The 17,683-nt window shown below is 42.1% G+C and overlaps 1 protein-coding gene across 3 annotated transcripts in view; it reads right to left on the reverse strand.

The window, feature by feature from the left end:
- Window positions 1–15,133: 15,133 nt before the first annotated feature.
- Window positions 15,134–17,683, reverse strand: part of LOC139543540 (mediator of RNA polymerase II transcription subunit 13-like) — a 108,441-nt gene continuing 105,891 nt past the window's right edge. For all 3 annotated transcript variants that reach the window (XM_071349719.1, XM_071349720.1, XM_071349718.1), the window contains exon 31: window positions 15,134–17,359. In XM_071349719.1, the coding sequence (XP_071205820.1) occupies window positions 17,227–17,359 (133 nt within the window). In that variant the 3' untranslated portion in view covers window positions 15,134–17,226. The remainder of the gene's footprint in view (window positions 17,360–17,683) is intronic.

Below are 17,683 nucleotides of genomic sequence, written 5' to 3' on the forward strand. Positions count from 1 at the left end.
TGTATGTTCCTTGTTGTGTTTGTCCACTTGAGTGAAAATGAATTTTTATTGCCACATTTCACCTCTCAGTTTACGCTACAACGGCTGCTTGGTGATGCTTTTATGATTAAAATGGCCAAATGAGAACCAGAGAAGGCAGAGAAGAGAGAGCAGAGAGAAGGGAGCTACAGTAGACTGCTAGAAAGCATGAGAAACAAGGCACGGTCGGTGGGACGGATATTTCTGTTATCGATGATGAGTTCTTCTCTAATTAAATCCTGCTAAAAAAGACAAATGGATCTTGTGTTATTGTAATGTGTGTACAGACTTTCACTTCAAAGTGCTTTTAGACAAACGGCAAACAGTGGGGCGATGGCACTCCAAGGAAACAATGCATTTTTTTGTTGAATGTCAGCAATCATTGTGGTCACCAAGGCACTCTGGCAACAGTAGTGTATCAGGTGAAATGATTTTGACAAACATTAGTGTTGTTTTACAGCGCAACGGCAAATGCAAACCCAAACGAGGTTAAAAAAAAATAAGCTAATGTTCTCTGCTTTCAGTCATGCTGTCTTAGTTAGCTGATTTATCTTTGAAATATAGTTCTGTAGAATATACAAGGAGACAAACCGAGATAATAAATCATTATGTATTCATTATTGCCTATCTATGTAATGATCAGAAGAAGATCCTGGCTTTGATCCACGTTTTCAAATGCAACTTGAATGGACTAGCAGAGAGACAGAGGAGGGACATATTTTTCAGGAGATTGCAGTGTAAGTGCCTGCAGCGAGACCTTGTATTTATGTGGCACTCTGAATTGTTTGCAGCTCTCTCTCGCTCTGTGTGTCTGTGCGTGTGTGTGTGCCCGCCCATGCGTGTGTGTGTGGGTACGCCGATTGGTAATTTCAAATTTCATTAATTAAGAAAGGACATCATGTGAAACAACTTGATTACCGGATAGCAAAGGTGATGGTTATTTCTAAAGGAATCCTATCCACCGTGGCTCATAGAAACATAATGGTTCCTCTGTCTGGGTGTAATCTGTTGGACGACAACTCTCCCTTGTGGAGGGATGACGCACTGGTGGGGTATAACACAATGCAATCCTCACAGTCAATTCTCCTGTGGTCTCAAAAACATAACCTTTAGGATACAATTCATATGTCAAATCCACATGTCAAATCCTTTCAAATACTTGATCTTAAATGAGTATGCATGGTACAATGGAATTAATGGAATAATCCCCAAGGTGCAAATTCCAAACTAAATCAAGCTCATTTGAATGTATTTGACTGTTGTTTTCTAATAACAGGGCTGTTCTTGTTACTGATTTACAGATTTTTAAAGGGTTTGCCCTTCACTTAACATCTGTGAAAAGCTTGATGTGCAATGTTGGTGTAAAGATTTACTGTAACATTGTACACATTGTAATCTTCACCATCTCAGGAGCACACCCAGGACTGGCCTGATGAAATCCAGTATTTCAACTATTTATGCTTGGCTGTTTAAATTAATTAAATTCCCTGCCAGTTTTTTTCTCTTTACTTACCTCTCATGATTTCCACTTAACCCCTTTCAACAGGGGCGCAACTTTGGTTTTAGAGGTGGGGGGGACATCATTTGGCGGGGGGTCTGAGGGTCCTCCCATTTTTGTGGGCATCTAATGCTCATTTCCTGAATTTCTACACAATCTAATATGACCCATGGCCCTTCTAGCCGTCTCTATTTAGAACAACAAAAAGTAAGCAAAAATTCCCTCAGTCATCAATCTAGGTAAGAGACCATTGTTAAATATGTTTAAATGATTGATAAGACTGAACTAGAATGATGATAATTAAATAATCAATATTGTGGTGCACCTTTAATCAATAGCCTAACAAATTAACAATTCTTACAAATAAAGTACAGACTTAACTTTTGATTGTCTTTAAGACATCCACTATTTCCCATTTCAGCCAGCCCAGCCAGCCTGAGCCGCCTGCATGCCCGACCCCCACCTGTCTAGTCAATAACTCAACTTTCTCCCCAGTTCATCATCCATATAATTGATATCACAGGCCAAGGCCAGAGTGACAACCAACAGTATGACTGGGATTGTGATCTCCCCTGACATCGGAATGTTTTCAATACAGACTCCTTTTGTCGTATAGTATTCCATATAAGGAATCCAGACCTTATGAAAGTTGCACTGTATACCCTTAATCTTGTAATAAATCAAATCTAGTGATACATAACGTGACATTTCTGCCATCCATTGTGACATTGTGGGAAGATAACCAACCTTCCAATTAATGACAATGCATTTTTTTGCCACTATAAATGCTAGGTTACACAGTTTCTTCTGATAACCGTCTCCACTATCAATTTCCATGCTGAGATAAAAGAACATACTCTTATCCAGAATTCAGCCAGCCTTCACAAGACCATAACACATGCAAATATGTCCCCTTTTGTGTTGTACACCTCCAGCAGAGGAATTACATTTCTGAGTGCTTGGTATTCAGTTTAACTGTCATATAGTATGTTCTATGGATGGTGTTAAACTGCAGTCATTTATGTTTGAGATTATATGAATATCACTGGGCATTCTGTATACATTCACCATCATCAAATGCGTCACATTTTTGTTTGACAAAAGTTTGTCAGACAGCCTTAAAATAGTTTCAATATTTGAAGCTTCTTGCTTGTCTATTGTTGGCTGCACTGAAAGAATAAAGTGTTGTATCTGCAAAAGTTTACCTCTGCGCTGTCACAGACTGGTCTTCCCTGGCTGCCTGACCCTGATGAGACCCCTGTCACCATCTGATCCTGCTCAGATGAGGCACGACAAAGAAATACCTTGTTGTACATTTATACATTATATTATTCAAGAATAGAATCAATGGTTCAATAATTGAAATGACCATTATTCCCAGATGCCAGACTGTAGTCTACCCATCAACTCAAGATGGAACTTTGTATCTGTTCACTGATTGTTATAATATGCTACAAAATTCACATGAGCTCCGTGGACTGGTCTTCTTCCCTGGCTGTCTGACCCTGCTGGGACACCTATAACCATCTGGTCCTGCTAAGACATGATGAACATAGTGTTGTGAACTGACTGTGCACCATGCCATTGAAGCCTGTAGAGCTGTTTATACGGTGTCAGTGTGAAAAGTAGGGAATTAGCAAGGGAAACTGACAGATCAATAATGTTACATTGCTATACTGACTAATAAAAACTCACAGAAACATCAGAATATATCAGTGTTCAATCATTTGACCACTTGTTTCATCGTTTGATTCAGGTCTAGTGTAATGCAAAAATAATAGCTAAAGTTAATGTGCTAGCTAGCTAATGTTATCAAACTTTTGGCTAGCTCTAGCAAATGATACATCATCAAATTTACTTCGGTTGAAACGGGACAAAACAAAGGCTACAAAACATTTCCATACACACAACAGCTGTTAGATACTGCTACCTAGCTGGAGCTGAACTGGCTGCAGTAGCTACTAGCTAGCTAACTAGTTGCTAGTAGTTCATTCACTTCAGTTGAGAGGGGATGAATCATTGGCTAACGTAACATGTCAGTTACACTACTAGCTCAGCTCTGGAAATACAATTTTATTTTCTGTCAAACAGTAGTTACCTTGCCAGCTAGATCAGAGAAAAAGTTCAACACAAACAGCAGCTGCCTCTGATCATCTCTTCCATGCTGATCTTCCATGATCATCTCTTCCATGCTGGTCCTTCCATGCTGGTCCTTCCATGCTGGTCCTATACGCCAGCCTTTCAGAAGCGTCACATTCACACAGCCTGTCCGCATGCTCTGCGGTGTCTGTGCGGTCCTAAATTCAGCCGGCTGAAACCGGAAAACAGACTACCGACCACTCTGAGGCATCCACATTGTCCTAAAGCTCACCAGTGCAGCGTCTAAGACAAAACGGCACTGGAGAAGAAGGCTAACGTTTTACATGTCCCCAACCGATTGTGTTTTTTTGTTTGTTTATTTGCATTGTTTGTAACTTATTTTTCAACTTATTTTGCACACAATGTTGCCGCTACGCCTCTTATGACCGAACTTTTGGACATCAGGACTGCGATTACTCACCACGGACTGGCAGAATCCTTTTTCCCTTTAACGAGTCTGACGAGCCCGACGCGAATGAAATGCTGATCCCCGTGATTTTCGTGAAGAGGAGGCGGAGAAAAAGGGGGCAAAGGGTGTGCTGCCTTCTGAGAATTTGTAGGCGATCGAATAAACTTCCACTTCCTTCCATTCTGTTAGCAAACGTGCAATCTTTGGAGAATAAAATCGATGACCTACGCGGAAGATTAAACTACCAACGGGACATTCAAAACTGTAATATCTTATGCTTCACAGAGTCGTGGCTGAACGACGACGCTATCAACATACAGCTGGCTGGTTATACGCTGTACCGGCAGGATAGAACAGTGGCGTCTGGTAAAACAAGGGGCGGCGGACAATGTATTTTTGTAAATAACAGCTGGTGCACAATATCTAAGAAAGTCTTGAGCTATTGCTCGCCTAAGGTGGAGTATCTCATCATACGGTGTTTACATATTTTCATAGCTGTTTACATACCACCACAGACTGAGGCTGGCACTAAGACAGCATTGAATGAGCTGTATTCCGCCATAAGCAAACAAGAAAACGCTCACCCAGAGGCGGCGCTCCTAGTAGCCGGGGACATAAATGCAGGGAAACTTAAATCCGTTTTAACATTTCTATCAGCATGTTCAATATGCAACCAGAGGGGAAAAAAACTCTAGACCACATTTACTCCACACACAGAGACGCATTCAAAGCTCTACCTCGTCCTCCATTTGGCAAATCTGACCATAATTCTATCCTCCTGATTCCTGCTTGCAAGCAAAAATTTAAGCTGGAAGCACCAGTGACTAGATCAATAAAAAAGTGGTCAGAGGAAGCAGATACTAAGCTACAGGACTGTTTTGCTAGCACAGACTGGAATATGTTCCTGGATTCCTCCAATGGCATTGAGGAGTACACCACATCAGTCATTTTCTTCATCAATAAGTGCATCGATGAAGTCGTCCCCACAGTGACTGCACGTACATACCCCAACCAGAAGCCATGGACTACAGGCAACATCTGCACTGAGCTAAAGGCTAGAGCTGCCGCTTTCAAGGAGGGGGTCTCTAACCCGGAAGCTGAAAAGAAATCCCGCTATGCCCTCCGACGAACCATCAAACAGGCAAAGCATCAATATAGGACTAAGATCAAATCGTACTACACCGGCTCTGACGCTCGTCGGATGTGGTAGGGCTTGCAAACCATTACAGACTACAAAGGGAAGCACAGCCGAGAGCTGCCCAGTGACACGAGCCTACCAGACGAGCTAAACTACTTCTATGCTCGCTTCGAGGCAAATAACACTGAAACATGCATGAGATCACCAGCTCTTCCGGAAGACTGTTATCACGCTCTCTGCAGCCGATGTGAGTAAGACCTATTTGCATTGCCCCCCCCTCCCCTTTACACCGCTGCTACTCTCTGTTTTTATCATCTATGCATAGTCACTTTAATAACTCTACCTACATGTACATATTACCTCAACTAACCGGTGGCCCACACATTGACTCTGTACTGGTACCCCGCTGTACATAGTCTCGCTATTGTTATTTTACTGCTGCTCTTTAATTACTTGTTACTTTTATTTATTATTCTTATCCGTATTTTTTTAAACTGCATTGTTGGTTAGGGGCTCGTAAGTAAGCATTTCACTGTAAGGTCTACTACACCTGTTCAGCACATGTGAATAATAAAATTGTGGACAAAAATGCAATTTTAGAATGTGGGAGTGTCATGTCCCCCCCATCCCCAGTGAAAGTTGCGCCCCTGCCTTTCAATAACACCAGGAAAACAGAAACCAGCTCTTTTGCCAAATGTGCAACCTGAGCCCCTGATTCACCTCAGATTTGTGTCAAATGCCATCCTTCATCAAGAATATCAACATCACAGCCGCCTCAGCACTCTCGTGTACATTTTCACACTCATAGAGAGGATTAATTCACTTCAATATTTTATTTTCCAGAGGAAATGACAGATTGTTTTTGCGTGGGACCTATTTGATGTTGGAGCAGGAGAAGCTAATACTCTGGGCTTTGAAGTCCCCAGCGCTGTTATCTCCCTCTATTTACTTTGGCTGAAGTGTTAAGTGGAGTTTTCGTTTGGCCTGAAGGATGTAATGCCCTGCGAATGAGAGATTTACAGGAAGGGAAACTGCGACTCTGCCGCTGTGCACTCCTTTCAGGCCCCGAAACAAAAACTATTTATGCAAATGTATAGCGAAGCCCGAAAACACTCTCAGACAAAATCAGATGTTTTCCAACAGGCTGCTGAGTTGGCAGATGTTCTGTCGCTTCAACAGGGACCCTGTAAACAAAAGCTGTCGATGGCTCTCCGCTTTAAGTGGAAGCATTGCCAGGAGCTAGACCTCCTTGTAGCCATCTGGAAGATAACAGGCTCTAGTCTGCCTGGCTGGCAAGCCACACAGGGAGACAAGCTCCTTATTGATATATGATATGAGAGAGAGAGAGAGAGAGAGAGAGAGAGAGAGAGAGAGAGAGAGAGAGAGAGAGAGAGAGAGAGAGAGAGAGAGAGAGAGAGAGAGAGAGAGAGAGAGAGAGAGAGAGAGAGAGAGAGAGAGAGAGAGAGAGAGAGAGAGAGAGAGAGAGAGAGAGAGAGAGAGAGAGAGAGAGAGAGAGAGAGAGAGAGAGAGAGAGAGAGAGAGAGAGAGAGAGAGAGAGAGAGAGAGAGAGAGAGAGAGAGAGAGAGAGAGAGAGAGAGAGAGAGAGAGAGAGAGAGAGAGAGAGAGAGAGAGAGAGAGATGTTTCACTAGGATTTTGGAGTGTTGTTCTTTTTTGGTCTCTATGGGAGTTACATTTAGGATAATGAATTTACAAAAAGGAAATATCATGATACTTTTGAATAACAACACATCGATGTTCATAATCTTATATCATATCATAGCCTATAGAAGGTGCAGAGGTCTGATCCTCTAGGTTATGCTTTACAAGTTGATGGCTGACCATCTTACAACAGTAGTGATTCTAACTGGACACATCAGTTACAAAGTAGACATTGGGTCAGGGAGAATGGCCAGTCCCAGAAAGATTGATGACAGTGGTCATCAGTCTTCTCATCAGATCCTTCAAAGATGACCTTTTGGATCTACCTACCCACAGCGTTGCCTTTGAACAGCAACATCTAAAACATGTCTGTGCAATAAATATGATTACAATGTGAAGCATGGAGGAAAAACCTGCTATGACTCTAAGCAGCGGTCCCTCCAGATCACAACTCCAGATGTCCTGTAGCAGTCAAGTCCAGGGTGTGTGGTGGGTGGGGTGGGGCGGGATGGGGTGTGACTCACAGAGACCAGAGCGCCCTTCTAGCCATGGCTACCCTGACACTGTGTCTCTGTCTGCTTGGGCGGCCCTTTGGTGTTGGGCTGATGATGAATCAGAGTCTGCACCTGTCACCTTATAAACCCCACAGACCCCCAAACTACTCCACCCAGACCCCAGACTACCCATGCCCACCCCCCACCCTCTCCTGCTATGAGCAACAAGCATGACCTGCCACACGGCTCCAGTCCCTCCCCTGACCTCTCGGTGACCCCCAAATCGGACCCACCACGTTGTCCCCGGTGAGGAGTGGAGGGTTGCCATGACAGACGCCACACAGATATCCGGTAGTGGGGGAGATCCCTGGCTCTTGACTAGACAGACAGACAGACCACCAGCTCTAAAGTGTGTGTGTTTGTGGGGGGGGGCAAGCCCAGTTCATCCCAGGTTCACTGCATGACAGAGAAGCCAAACACAAACACACACAGATGCACACACACGGGCACAGATACACACATGCACAAACACACACACGCACCTTCACGTCCATCTCCACACCAAAACAGTGAAGCTACAGCCCCCAGCTGCCTCCACATCTGAGGAAGAGGAGATGTCAAAACAGCACACGGCTCTCTCACCAAAGTCACGCCTGGAAGTGAAACAGTCTCACAGACCATCTGGAGCGACAGCCTGCCTGGCTGAGGAGAGGACAGCATCTCTGTTCACTTCAGGCTCTGTCTGGGAACAATGTAGCAGGCTGGAGTACAGTGCAGTGTACTCCACTAGCAGAGAGAAATGTGTCTAGAGGGAAACAACGTTGTTTTGGAGAAAACATATTGAAATGTAAATGTCAGGGCAGTTAATTTATCACAAAGAGATTGGGCCCAGGTGGGGCAGATCACTGCTGATCTGTCTTATCTTCACCCAGCTTTTGACACCAACACTATTGTAGGTAACATGTATAAACAAAGGTCAGACTTCAATCAAATAGTCCCCTATGGATGGTCTATAGATGATACATATCAACAAACTACCAACTGCAAATCTGTTAACATACAACAGCTTTAGGGTAAGGGTTAGGGTTAAGGTATGCATTACTGCTGTAAGTACAATGTATTACCAATCTAAGGGTAGGGTTGGGGGTAGTGGAGAATTTGTGGAAATTTTGTTGAACACCTACAAACTATCTTTAGAGGACTTCCTCATTTCAGAAATTGTTCCTTGTGTTCCTGCACTTATAAATACATTTATAACCTAAATACACATGATCTATCCACAATTAAATCCTCTTTTGTTGGGGGAGGGGATAAAGAGGGTTAAAATTATTGAACCTCTATAGTGACCTCATAAGGTACCATTAGAGAACCTTGTCCCTTTGTTAAGGCCCACATTTGCAGAATGGGATAAAATGTAATTGAGTGCTAATTGTATTTGCGCTAATAGCCACATTTTCAGGGACGCTGCTTGGCTCCATTGTCCAGTCTGGAGGCCATTTGGCTGCAGCCGAGTGGCGGTGAGGCAGATAGCAGGTGAATGGACATGGTCTAATAGGCCATCTGTGGATAACGCAACAACTCAATTAGTCATCTTCCTCTTGGGGTGCGGCCGCACAGTGGCCATTAGACAGCCTTGCCACTCCGGGAGTGACTCTTCAGCGCTGGGCTATTCAGTGACCAGTGCCATTTCACTAGACCTCCTCATCCTCCTCCACTGCTGCCATACAGCTTGACTTTTTGTTTGGTTTGTTTGCTCACCATTTTCATGTGATGGCTTCATTGAAACGCAGGCCCTCTTGTCGAGTGGGCGCTTTCATTTGACCCTGATGCTCAAATGGACTGAGTCTCTGACCTCCACAAAACACAGCCGCACTCCTCCCCTCTAACCTGCTCTCTAAAGCCACAGGATGTGGTGCTTTAAAATAATTAGATACACTGACAATGGGTGCACCTTGAACACAGCTGGTCCTACTGAACCAGTTTGTATTTTTCCTTTATCTGATTGATTGATTGATTCTAATATATTTGGTGGACATGATCTTACTGGGCTTGTGTGATTCAACACAGCGTGTCACCAGCTTGTCAGCACCACACAGCGTTGTTACCGACCAACCCTCTTTTGTGTGATGAGTTGAAGACATTCAAAGGCAGAACAGCATCTCAATCCGCAGGTTGTCGACTGCCTGGAGCTTTCAGATGCCTTCAGCTGGGTTGATGGATGGCTCAACAGGTAAGTTGTGACTAGCTGGCATTTGGACGTGGCATTGACGTGGGCAAACCTTGTTTTGCATAGAGCGTGTGTGGCACTGACCAGGCCCCGGCACTCTGTCTGTCTGTCACGGACACAGACAACTGTCTCTGAGTTTCACTGCTAAAGCGAAGGTCAATGTCACCACAAAATTATCCTCAAAAAACATGAAATACTTACCACAAAAAAGGAAAGGAGCTATAGTATATAACCTTAGTCCTGACCTATGGCACAGAAATACTGATCTGTATGTACAGGCCCAGCCCCCGAAGTGACTCTTATCAACACTCTATGCAATAAGGTTTTATTTTCTTCTCAGGAATTCAGCCTTCTCTGTGTTCATCTCTCCAAACCCATTCTGTCACAGTTCTGTGAAGCAGAGGGTCTGTTGTCTTTACATCCTGTAGGTCTGATGTCTGAATGGAGGTTAACTTTACAGTAATACTATTGGTCAATAACGCTGATTTTCAATCCAAACAAGTCAGATGTTATAAAGGGTCTTAGATTCATTGTCTCTCTCTCTTTCTTTGTTCCTGACCTATGCTGGTGAGATACACTCTCTCTCTTTCTCTCTCCACCCCAGGGACTTTTGGGGCATGGCCTTGAATAATGCCTTGTAATGCTTGTTAATGCTTTTTAACTTAAGCTTTAAGCATTCGATGTGAATTAATTCATTTTACAATGTTATTAAATCTATTTGCCTTCAGAATTCCATTCTTAGACCTTTCTTGATTGCCTATTACCATAACTCAACTATAATTTATTGAATACTGTTAAATCATCTTTATGGAGTCAGATAAACATTTTAATAGACTAATTGCATAGTCTTATCATGGGTCGCATGTGAGATATACATTGAACAAAAATATAAAAGCAACATAAAACATTAGGCCCTAATCTATAAATGAAACATGACTGGCAATACAGATATGCATCTATGGGTCACAGATACCTTTAAAAAAAGGTAGGGGCGTGGATCAGAAAACCAGTCAGTATCTGGTGTGACCACCTTTGCCTCATGCAGAACGACACACCTCCTTCGCAGAGTTGATCAGGCTGTTAATTGTGGCCTGTGGAATGTTGTCCCACTCCTCTTCAATGGCTGTGCGTATTGCTGCATGTTGGCGGGAACTGGAACATGCTGTCGTACACGTCAAACCAGAGCATCCCAAACATGCTCAATGGGTGACATGTCTGGTGAGTATGCAGGCTTCCAGGAATTATGTACAGATCCTTGCGACATGGGGCTGTGCATTATCATGCTGAAATATGAGGTGATGGCAGCGGATTAATGGCATGACAAGGGCCTCAGGATCTCATCACGGTATCTCTCTGCATTCAAATTGCCATCGATAAAATGCAATTGTGTTCTTTGTCCCTTGCTTATGTCTGCCCATACCATAACCCCACCGCCACCATAGGGCACTCTGTTCACAACGTTGCCATCTGCCCGGTACAGTTGAAACTGGGATTCATCCGTGAAGGGCACACTTCTCCAGTGTACCAGTGGCCATCGAAGGTGAGCATTTTCCCAATGAAATCGGTTACAATGACGAACTGCAGTCAGGTCAAGACCCTGGTGAGGATGTGGAGCACACAGATGAGCTTCCCTGAGACGTTTTCTGACAGTTTGCGCAGAAATTCTTCCGTTGTGCAAACCCCCAGTTTAAGGGGGCAGCATTTTCATTTTTGGATGAATAGTGTGCCCAGAGTAAACTGCCTCCTACTCAGTCCCAGATGTTAATATATGCATTTTTAGTATTGGATAGAAAACACTCTGGAGTTTCTCAAACTGTTTGAATGATGTCTGTGAGTATAACAGAACTCATATGGCAGGCAAAAACCTGAGAAAAAATCCAAACAGGAAGTGGGAAATCTGAGGTTTGTAGTTTTTGAACTCAGCCCCTATCGAATACACAGTGGGATATGGGTTATTTTGCACTTCCTAAGGCTTCCACTATATGTCAACGTTGTTTCAGGCTTCTACCGTGAAGGGGGGCCGGATGAGAGCTGTTTGACTAAGGGGTCTGGCAGCAGCCTCGTTCTCAGTCACGCGCATTCACATTAGAGGTAGCTCTCGTTCCATTGCATTTCTACAGACAATGGAATTCTCCTGTTGGAACATTATTGAACATTTATGATAAAAACATCCTAAAGATTGATTCTATACTTAGTTTGACAAGTTTCTACGACCTGTAATATAACTTTTTTAACTTTTCGTCCGACTGGACCTGAACGCGCGTTTGGATTTGTTTACCAAACGCCCTAACAAAAGAAGCTATTTGGACATAATTGATGGACTTTATGGAACAAATCAAACATTTATTGTCGAACTGGGATTCCTCGGAGTGCATTCTGATGAAGATCATCAAAGGTAAGTGAATATTTATAATGCTATGTCTAACTAATGTTGACGGTGCAACATGGCGGATATTTATTTTGGCTGTTTTGGGCTCTGAGCGCCGTACTCAGTTTATGCTTTTTCCGTAAAGTTTTTTTTAAAATCTGACACAGCGGTTGAATTAAGGATAAGTTTATCTATATTTCCATGTATAACACATGTATTTTTATCAACATTTATAATGAGTATTTCTGTAAATTAATGTGGCTATCTGCAAAATCACTGCATGTTTTGGAACTACTGAACGTAACACGCCAATGTAAAATTAGATTTTTGGATATAAATATGAACTTTACCGAACAAAACATACATGTATTGTGTAACATGTAGTCCTATGAGTGTCATCTGATGAAGATCATCAAAGGTTAGTGATTCATTTTATCTCTATTTGTGCTTTTTGTGACTCCTTTCTTTGGCGGGAAAAATGGCTGGGTTTTTCTGTGACTTGGTGGTGACCTAACATAATCGTTTGTGGAGCTTTCGCTGTAAAGCATTTTTGAAATCAGACAATGTGGCTGGATTAACGAGAATTTTATCTTTAAAATGGTGCCTAATACTTGTATGTTTGAGAAATTTGATTTATGAGATTCCTGTTGATTTGTATTTGGCGCCCTGCAATTTCATTGGCTGTTGGCGAGGGCTTCCGCTAGCGGAACCCCAGTTCTAGACAGGTTAATCAGCTATCTGGGTGGCTGGTCTCACACGATCCCGCAGGTGAAGAAGCTGGACGCGGAGGTCTTGGGCTGGCGTGGTTACACTTGGTCTGCGGTTGTGACACCGTTTGGACGTACTGCCAAATTCTCTAAAACGACGTTGGAGGTGGCTTGTGGTAGATAAATTAACATTCTGGTGGAAATTCCTGCAGTCAGCATGCCAATTGCACGCTGACTCAAAACTTGAGACATCTGTGGCATTGTGTTGTGTGGCAAAACTGCACAGATTATAGTGGCCTTTCATTGACCCCAGCACAAGGTGCACTTGTGTAATGATCATGCTGTTTAATGAGTTTCTTGATATGGCACACCTGTCAGGTGGATGGATTACCTTGACAAAGGAAAAATTCTCACTAACATGGATGTAAACAAATATGTGCACACAATTTGAAAGAAATAAGCTTTTTGTGCAATATTTTATTTCAGCTCATATATATACACTCTATATATATATATATATATATATATATATATATATATACACAGCACCAGTCAAAAGTTTTCTTCAAAGTAGCCACCCTTTGCTTTGATGACAGCTTTGCACAGTCTTGGCATTCTCTCAACCATCTTCAAGAGGTAGTCACTTGGATTGCATTTCAATTAACAGGTGTGCCTTGTTAAAAGTACATTTGTGGAATTTCTTTCCTTCTTAAGGCGTTTGAGCCAATCATTTATGTTGTGACAAGGTAGGGGTGGAATACAGAAGATAGCCATATTTGGTAAAAGACCAAGTCCATATTATGGCAAGAACAGCTCAAATAAGCAAAGAGAAATGTCAGTCCATCATTACTTTAGGACAAGAAGGTCAGTCAATACCGGAAAATGTCAAGAACTTTCAAAGTTTCTTCAAGTGCAGTCCCAAAAACCATCAAGCGCTATGATGAAACTGGCTCTCATGAGGACCGCCACAGGAAAGGAAGACCCAGAGTTACCTCTGCTGCAGAGGATAAGAACATTAGAGTTACCAGCCTCAGAAATTGCAGCCCAAATAAATTCTTCACAGAGTTCAAGTAACAGACACATTTTAACATCAACTGTTCAGAGGAGACTGCAAGAATCAGGCCTTCATGGTCGAAATGCTGCAAAGAAACCACTACTAAAGGACACCAATAAGAAGAAGAGACTTGCTTGGGCCAAGAAACACAAGCAATTGACATTAGACTGGTGGAAATCTGTCCTTTGGTCTGATGAGTCCAAATGTGAGATTTTTGGTTCTAACCGCCGTGTCTTTGTGAGACGCAGAGTAGGTGAACGGATGATCTCTGCATGTGTGGTTCCCACTGTGAAGCATGGAGGAGGTGGTGTGATGGTGTTGGGGTGCTTTGCTGGTGACATTGTCAGTGATTTATTTAGAATTCAAGGCACACTTAACCAGCATGGCTACCACAATATTCTGCAGTGATACGCTATCCCATCTGGTTTGTGCTTACTGGGACTATCATTTGTTTTTCAACAGGACAATGACCTAACACACCTCCAGGCTGTGTAAGGGCTATTTGACCAATCACCCAAACTCAACCCAATTGAGATGGTTTGGGATGAGTTGGACTGCAAAGTGAAGGAAAAGCAGCCAACAAGTGCTGAGCATATGTGGGAACTCCTTGAAGGCTGTTGGAAAAGCATTCCTCGTGAAGCTGGTTGAGAGAATGCCAAGAGTGTGCAAAGCTGTCATTAAGCCAAAGGGTGGATACTTTGAAGAATCTCAAATATAAATATTTTTGATTTGTTTAACACTTATTCTACAATGTATAAAATAGCAAAAATAAAGAAAAACCCTGGAATGAGTAGGTGTGTACAAACATTTTGACTGGTACTGTATATAATATACTTATGAATCAAATATTACCCCACTACAATACAGATATATGAATGAAACCAGCATGGTGCAAGGAAACACTATCATTCATGTTTCTGTTTTGTTTCAATACGTTAGAAGCTGACGTATGCTACAACAACGTTGTCAAGATTGTGACAGTGTTAGTGAGCGAACAAGTCGTGTTTGGACTTCTACAGTACCATGAGAGAGCAGCTCTCAGCATGTCTCCCACATAGTCTCCAATATGCAGGGCAGATGTGATTGGGCGTCCGAGGTGTTGATCCAATTCACAGGTCTCTGTGTTGACAGGACAAGGGGAAAGCATCGAAACATGCTAACAAGCCCTCTCCTCCCCTCTCCTCTCTTCTACACAAATGCAGATAGCAGAGCATTGACGCGCCAGACCATTCCAACCACATCACATGTAGTTCCTTTCACAACATGGCAATGGAATCAATGTCTGGGACTAATCATGCAGCTTGTCTCAAATTCAATGAGTGATCTGAATGGCACTGTCCATAATCATATAAAGATATCAAAAGATTAAAGACTCCAGTGTCGAATAAGACAGCATAGAGAACACACACACTCAACGGGAGTTTTTTTCAGGAGTTTTAATAATTTACTAAAAAAAAGAGTGTAAAAGTCACAGATCTCTTCTCCAAGATAGATCTGTCTCATATTCAAAATGATGGCAGATGTAACAAATTTGCAAACTTGTCCTCTTTTGTACTTTAATGTACATTTCTTGGCAATACACCCGTGGCTGTATTTTGAATGAGACTTCATATGTATATATTTATATTTAAAAAAGCCCACAGCAAAAAATACTTTATAGGAATTATTTAAAATAAAGTCAATTAAACCAGCATGAAATGTACAGCTTTGAGAAATTCGAAAAAACACAGGTGAAAAGTGTATATACAAACATGCTAGGAATTGTACAAATAGCAGGGCTGTTTGAGTGGAGCTCAAGAAATAGGCTTTTCTGATGGTTTGCTTGACATCATTTAGGACCACCACTGAAATAAAGCATATTAGTTAAATATACAACACCCATGTAATGCTCAAATACATACCATTGAAATCTATTGCCTATTTCAAGTTTATTTAGCAGGAGAAGAGAGACACTTTATAAATATATCTTTCCTACAGTATTAAGCTCCTTAACTTAGACTCATTAAATAAAATGGCAAAAAGTTGACATTTCAATAATTGAAAAAAATATAAAAGTATAGAACTAAAATACATTTTCTTTGATAAAAGATTTATACTGTATTTGCCTCTTCAAAGAGAAAGTTATGTATAAACCACTATCACCATCATGTGGCTGTTTTAGAGAAGTAATATATTTATATACACACACATATATATATATACATATATATATATACACATGTGTACATATTTATATATATATGAATTTATATGCATGATATACTATATATAAATATGACATTTTATCTTTTTTTTTTCTTTTTTTTACAATTTGCTTCAAAACGTCAATTTCCATTTCCGACCCCAAGGTGATTGATATTAAATTTGGAAAAGACCTTGATAATTTTTTGTCTTCAAAATGTAATTTTAAATATTAAAAATAATTCTAAATTCTTCACAAATGTCAGTTTAACTCTATAAACATTATTTGTCAAATAGTATTCAGTGTGTTCATATGTACAGCAATAAAATTGTCACTTCCAAAAGTAAGGAAAAAGTGCCATTATCAAATTCTTTGACCTCACAGGAAATTGTTGTGTTCTACGCCCTTTTATGGTTGTTGGTATGAATTTCATTACTAAACCGCGAGCCAATGAACTCACAACCACAGTTCCTTACAAACGTGTAAAAGTGTTATTGAAGGTAGGAAGCTGCTGTGTTGCTATGGTCAGTTGGTTCCCTGGTTGTGCAGTGTGGGGCAGATACAGGACACCTATGCAGGTGGCTCCCAGGCTCCCATCCTACATGAGGATGTATGTACCTCCCAGGGTATCACTGTTATGGCTGGTAAGGGGGATGATCCAAGTCTTCATGCAGGACCACACTATAGGTCACATAGTGCACCCTTTAACATGTTTCCTCCATGGCTTCAAAACATCTTCAGTCTCACAGGAACAGGGTGAAAAGTCCTCCTGTACAACAATGCTGATCTGATAATGACAAGTGTAACACTGAAATGTCCTATTATGTCAATAAAAAGGGCATAGCTGGATATCTCCATCTTCTCTCTCAGACGGTACGTGCCTTTTCAGATGGTTGTTGGCACATCACCGCATCTTACAATAACCGTTTTTTAAAGGTAAGAATTGCACTCCCTGGACAGAAACCTCTCTCCCTGGTCTCATGGCTGACCATACTGTTCATGTTCAAAGGTCTCTCTGTACTGTACATAGGCGTTTGCTTGTTTTCCCAACCAAGGACCAGCACAATCTGTTGTCCTACTGCCACCATTTTGGCCATCAATCCACTGAATTAAAGCCATGATTTGATCACAGATCACATGGTAATACTAGGTGTAAAAGGGGTCCATAAGTCTCACCCTATCTGTCCGTCCTGATTTTTTTAAACAGACCTCTGGCTCTCCCTGGTGTCCCGGCAGAGACATTGCAGGCAGACAGGCAGGCACACATGACCTCAGAGGCCATGGATTGTACAGTACTCAGTTTCCTCAGCTGTCCATTAGTAAGTCCCATCGCTAGAGCATGTTGAGGACGGCATTGTACATCTGTGTGAGCACAGCCAGGTGGACGGGCAGGCAGGAGCGGCGGTCCTGGGTGGCAGGGTTACACGTCAGCCACGAGAGGGCGTTGTACTGCTCCAACACAAACCTACAGCAGGACGCAAGACATGAGCACCAGGGTTTGGGGTTAGAAAACACATAACATGAACATACATCATACTAAATGAAGTGTTGACCTTTATAGCCTTCAAATGATCCCTGCACAAATGCTACTACTTCATCACAGAGGGCAAGTTAGTGACAATAACAACCAATATGACAGAGTAAGAAGAGGAGACGATAGAGTGTTATACAGTAGAAGAAGGTAGGATGGGATGGGTAGTGGATACTGGGAGGGTTTCAGAATTCTCTGGTTTTCCAGAAATCCTGTTTTAATTTTGGGAAAGTTAGTGGAGTTTTGTAACCATAGGTA

The sequence above is a fragment of the Salvelinus alpinus genome, chromosome 18 (assembly GCF_045679555.1).
Source record: "Salvelinus alpinus chromosome 18, SLU_Salpinus.1, whole genome shotgun sequence".
Lineage (NCBI taxonomy): Eukaryota > Metazoa > Chordata > Actinopteri > Salmoniformes > Salmonidae > Salvelinus > Salvelinus alpinus.